The sequence below is a fragment of the Lolium rigidum genome, chromosome 3, assembly GCF_022539505.1.
Source record: "Lolium rigidum isolate FL_2022 chromosome 3, APGP_CSIRO_Lrig_0.1, whole genome shotgun sequence".
NCBI classification, from domain to species: domain Eukaryota; kingdom Viridiplantae; phylum Streptophyta; class Magnoliopsida; order Poales; family Poaceae; genus Lolium; species Lolium rigidum.
Genome location: NC_061510.1, coordinates 384,480,609 through 384,485,973, shown reverse-complemented (window position 1 = coordinate 384,485,973; position 5,365 = coordinate 384,480,609). Strand labels below are relative to the sequence as shown.

The 5,365-nt window shown below is 50.6% G+C and overlaps 1 protein-coding gene across 1 annotated transcript; it reads right to left on the bottom strand.

The window, feature by feature from the left end:
• Positions 1-588: 588 nt before the first annotated feature.
• Positions 589-4,481, bottom strand: LOC124697559 (protein ROLLING AND ERECT LEAF 2-like). The gene is made up of 4 exons (XM_047230132.1): positions 3,260-4,481; positions 2,974-3,146; positions 1,911-2,134; positions 589-1,531 (listed from the first exon to the last, which is right to left on the bottom strand). The coding sequence occupies exons 1-4, from the start codon at positions 4,479-4,481 to the stop codon at positions 805-807; spliced, it is 2,346 nt and encodes a 781-aa protein (XP_047086088.1). The 3' UTR covers positions 589-804.
• Positions 4,482-5,365: the final 884 nt, after the last annotated feature.

Sequence of the window (5,365 nt, the reverse complement as noted above, 5' to 3'; positions counted from 1 at the left end):
GCAATATTAAGGACCAGCACATTATTCATGCTAGTCACGGTATGAAGTCATGAAAAGAGAATAAACCATTCAATACTCCTCATGAGCTAAAATAAAACACAAAACATGAAAGGTGTTGCTAGCTGACTTGTGGTGGGGCGCACTACCGACGTCAGAAACAACGTGAAACCTGCACACAGCACAACCAAAATACTTTACCCCAACTTACAGTGAGGTTTTCAATCTCACCGGTTTTGCTGAAAACAATGAATTAACCGTATAGTGTGGAAAGAGATGTTTGTTTGCAGTGGAACTAAAGAGAACAGTTTTTGCAGTAAGTAAACAGAACAAGATGATTTTATCAGTGTAAAAGAAAGGACCAGGATCCACAATTCACTAGAGATGTCTCTCCATAAAGATAAATAACATGCTAGATGAACAGATTACACCTAGCCAATTGACAGAATAAAAACTATACATAACAAGATGATTAATATGAGATTTGTTTGGGCATTACAACATAAATCCAACTGCGTCTATGACTAATAATCTACCTTCAGGTTATCGTCCCGGTTCCAACCTTTCATTAGAAAAGAAGAAACCACCATAATACTACCATAGCCTTTATCTTACACAAGGTGCAGCCCACAAACGTTTCAGTGAAACAAAAGCTAATTACAAGAGGATACCGGCATCGCCCGAACCTCACACCAAAACGCTACCAGGCCACAATTAGCAGGAAACTACATAGTATTCATCTAAACCACACATTGTGAAATGCTAACATCTCAAAAGCAGGAATTGGTCTTCGAACTTCACTTCCAGTCACCGTACCCTCGAATTCTCCCTTGACGGCCTTGTTGCCTCATCAGCTTCTCTCAGTATCTCCTGGAAAGCTTGTAGGGAATCGGCAGCGAAGTTCTCCAGAGCTTGAACGACCAGCCTCAGATTTGTGTGCACGCTGCTTACTTCAATACGATGAGCCTCGTATGTTTGTATTGTTGGACGCCGTTGAAAACTCTGCTGGCCTGGCACTAAGGCCAGCTTCCTGTTTAGTTCATCGGCTTCCTTGTTCATCTCTAACGCCTTCCTTTCCAACATCTTGGTCCACTTCTCCCTTTCTCTAATCGCAACGATTCTTTCGCTTGGATCGAGATTTTGCGGCTCCCAGAGATGGCGCACGCTGGACACGAGAGCTTGCATTGCATTGACCACATCCTTCTCTGAAATCTGGTCCATAGCTTGAGACCATCTGTTGCAGATGACAAAGATCAATGGAGCCCCTATTTTCCCAGGTGAGTAAGTAGGTGCTGTCCCAGGCTCGTAGCTGAGGCAGAGTGCTAGCCATCCATTCAGTGCCTTTGCGAAGTTCCTGTGTGCGCTCACCCAAGAGGAAAAATTGATAATCCATTTAATCAGTTCTAGTTCCAGCTCCATTGCCAAATCACGGCTGTTTCCACCTGATATAACCGAAGCCAAGTTTTTGGCTTCTGACATCAATTGAAACTGAATCTGGTAGGACTGTAGCTTGTCTTGCCACATTTTTTCAAACCTGAAAGATGTGACCCTTTTGTTAGAGAGAGGTAGCACTTACTGAGAAATAGATGGAGCTTAAGAGAGAAAGTTATATTAGAACAGAAATCAGGAACTTTTAACTTCAACAATTATCATGTTTCCATAATGCAACACAGATTCTGCAGAAGTCAGACAAATTCTTTAAACGATCCTGGATGTAAATGCACGATATCCCCATTTCCTTCCCAACAAGTCATTGAGTTCAAATGTCAAAATGTGTGCACCATTTATATCACAGTGCATAACATGTATATAACAGTTGAGATCTTATGGTTGTGATTCTACTGATCAAAACATGCTTCCTGCAACAAATATAAAGCACAATGAAAAATAAGAACAATTATCCTCAGACATACCCTTGGATCAAGGTATTAACTTGCGGCCCTAGTTCCTCATCCCTTACTTTGTTAATCTTTCTTGAAACCTTGGCAATGACACGCACGGCTATTTTTATCTTTGTTGACAATTTCCTGAGCAAATTTCGAGTTGCATCAATCTTCTGAGGTTCAGCACCCCTTTGATCTAAAAGCTTCAGTCGCTTAGAGTTCTTGGCTAAAAGTAAGCGCATCTTTTCCTCAGCCTGCGGGAGAAATGCCACACAAAAGAGAAAATACAGTATCAGCAGGATGCTTTGATGACTAAATGCATAAACATAATCTACTCCCTAATTTGAAGCATATGGGATGTTACCCTGATCAATGGTAAAAAAAAATTCAAATAGGCAGCAAATCAAATCCACAGAAGATGATTGCGAATAGTGTTACACGATGACCTTGATAATGAATTTAGAAACTGTATACTAATAAATTTCTACTCTATCTTAGAAAATAGGAGAGAAAAAGATCAAGAATATTGAATTTCTCAAATTGTTCATGCAACATTGCATGGTACCACCAAACCATGTTTGCTTGCAAGTTCATCTGAATCTGGCCGTTCGACTTTGAGAAAGTTACTTCACATAGTGGATATTACCTAACTAACCCTTGATTAATTATCATGCCAAGACTACCTAACCTAGACACCTGAAGTGCACACAAAATGCTAACAGGCTACTAGAGTGCCAGAAGCAATCAGCTTGTCCAGTAAACAGCAGCAGGTGAAAATGGTAATGTTTTCCCTTTTATTTTGTGGATACTGAAAAATTGCAAGATTTTTGCTTCACTGGAAAAGGATGAAGCTACCCCAGTAGGATGCCCACCCAATTATTCAGCTCAAGTTGCTTTTTGTTCAAACAGAAAGGACATTGGAATAAATAAAAAGGCTACCTAAAGATCCAGAACACTAAAGCTAGGAAAGGTTGTAGGTTGGACAACAGATGACACTGTTTCTTGCACATTTGGGTGATTAACAAAAATACAGGGTCAAGATCAGAGATCAATACTACTCTTAGAAAGGTGGTTAACAGAATATTGAGCATACCTTGACCTCACCATACAGCTTGGACTCCCAGAAATATAGCTTCTCTAGTGTCAAGGATAGGCTCCACGATCCCACCACCTTGGGTTCCTCAGCAACTCCCATGCCCAACGTGTCCACGTCCCTGCACCCCAGATGCGGCACAGAGATTGCAGACATCATCCGTGATGAAGCAGCTTCAAACAATGGAACAGAGTCAAACTATGCACATTGCATCACTGATAAACTTTTTTTTTTGCGGGTAGACTTAGTTAGATCAAGCATTTCCATTGACCAAGCAGTAGCTCACCGTGGTAAACCGAGCTGCGCCCCTGGTAGCTCGGCCGCCCGACCTCGAGCAGCGGCGCGAGCTCCCTGGCCGCCTCCGCCACCCGAACGAGCTGCGTCTTCATCGCGCCTGCAGGATCAACCGCACTGTCGAAGACCCTCCGCGCCGGCGGCTCCGGTACCGGCGCGGCCACATTGCGGTACGCCGGTGGCCTCCGTCGCGCGTTCCTCGGCTTGTCGAGCTCCGCGAAGGCATTGGCAGCACCGACGGAGCCGTGGCGGTTTGGGCGGCTGGTGCCGACGGTGGAGTACTCGCTGGCCATCTCCTTGACGACGACGACCTCCTCGTCGTCCTCCTCCAGCTCCGGAATGCCCTCCTCCTCCCGCACCTCCCGCGAGCTGCGGCTCGGCGTGTACGCGGCGGCCGCCGCGGCGGCGGGGTTGTAGTAGTAGCTGCTCTCGTACGAGTCGTCGTAGTTCTCGAACACGTTGAGGAAGTCCCACGAGTTCTCCCGAGGCGGCGGAGGTGGAGGCTGTGCCACCGGCGCCCTCTGCTGCGGCGCGGCCGGCTCGCCGCCGTAGGGGTAGTAATGCGGCTGCGGGTGGCCGCCGCCAGTAGCGGCGTCGAACGCGCCGTAGCGCGCCCGCGCGGACACCGGCGCGCGCTGCGCGACGGCGACGGAGGCCGGGGGCGGGCGGCTGCGCGCGTAGTAGAACTGCAGCGTGCTCTGCGGCGGGTAGGCGAACGCGGGGTTGGCGGGCGGCGGGTAGGCGAACGCGGGGTTGGCGGGCGGCTGGTAGGCGAACGCTGGGTCGGGCGCGTACGGGAAGTAGTCCGGCTGTGGGAGCGGGTGCCGCTGCTGCTCGGGGAGGAGGAAGCGGCGCGTGGGCGACTCGGGCGGCGAGGAGGGCGACTCGGATCCCGAGGAGGAGGAGGAGGAGGAGGACTCGCAGCGCACGTGCGAGGAGGTGGGGTAATGGCGGTCCGGGACGGACGAGGAAGGCGGCTGCCGCGCGCCACGACCGCCCTTGCGGTTGGAAGGTAGCGCGAGGTGCGGCGTCGGGGCCTGGAGCTGGAGGAGGAGGTGGAGCGGCGCGGCGAGGGAGTGGTAGGAGCCCGCGAGCGCGGCGTGCGCGTCGGCGAGCGCGTAGCGGTGGCGCGCGGCGGCGGCGATGAGGTCGGCGCGGCCGCGGCAGAGCGCCACCGCCTCCTGGCTGTCGAGCTTGGAGCCCTTGCAGCCCATGGCGCGCGCAGGCAGACGAGGAACGCGAAGGGACGCACCACGCGCGCGCGGCCCTCGAGTGTTAGAGTGTACCTACTCCTGCTCGGCTCGCATTATGGCGTTGGGTGAGGTTGGCGCGAGGACGCCGTCGGTCGCGCGGACGGCGAGCGACAACGGGGGGACGGGCGCGTGGGGTTTTGCCGGGGGTGTGCGACGCTAGTGAGTAGTGACGGGAGCGTGGACTGACTGGGGAAGGAGGAGAGCTCGGCCGACGAGGCAGAGAAGGCTGGCTGGGGAAGAACTAGTGTGGGCAGTAGGATTTTGGCTTACATTTGTTTTGTTTTGCTGGGGTTGTTGTCGGTTGCCGAGGAGTGGGCGTGGACGGAAGTGGAAGTGGGATTTGGAACAGCGAAAATCCAAGGCGGGCAGTGTTCAGAATGCGAGGTTTCGGTTGCGATTGGATTTAACAGCAGAGGGGCCCTTTGTTAACGCAAGACGCGATAGAGTGGTGGCCTGGTGGGCGTGGAGGACATGTGGGACGAGCTCCCATCCCACACGACAACTCTTGAACACTTCAGGTCCAAAAAAAAAAAGTACAACAGTTAAATTTACATTTTTTTTGAGAAACACAGTACAAACGCAGATGCTCACATACACGCGCATACACTCACCCCTATGAACGCACACACGCACACCCCTACCCCTATGAGCACCTCCGGAAGACTGAGCCGGCGGATTGGATCTTGAAATTGACGAAGTCACCACAGGCGTCTCGCTGTCGACGGGAACGTCGTCTCCCACTGAATGAATATTCCACCTTTATGAGACACACAGATGTCAAACCTGGGGACATTTTGATTTGTTAAAAATACAATTGCACATCCTTCAATCATAGTTACACACGA

Excerpts from the sequence above, each read along its gene's own strand:
- LOC124697559 (XM_047230132.1), bottom strand. The coding sequence starts at position 4,481 with ATGGGCTGCAAGGGCTCCAAGCTCGACAGCCAGGAGGCGGTGGCGCTC. Across the intron at positions 3,147-3,259 it reads GCGCAGCTCGGTTTACCACG|CTGCTTCATCACGGATGATG; the intron begins GTGAGCTACTGC and ends CATTGTTTGAAG. Across the intron at positions 1,532-1,910 it reads GTTAATACCTTGATCCAAGG|GTTTGAAAAAATGTGGCAAG; the intron begins GTATGTCTGAGG and ends CACATCTTTCAG.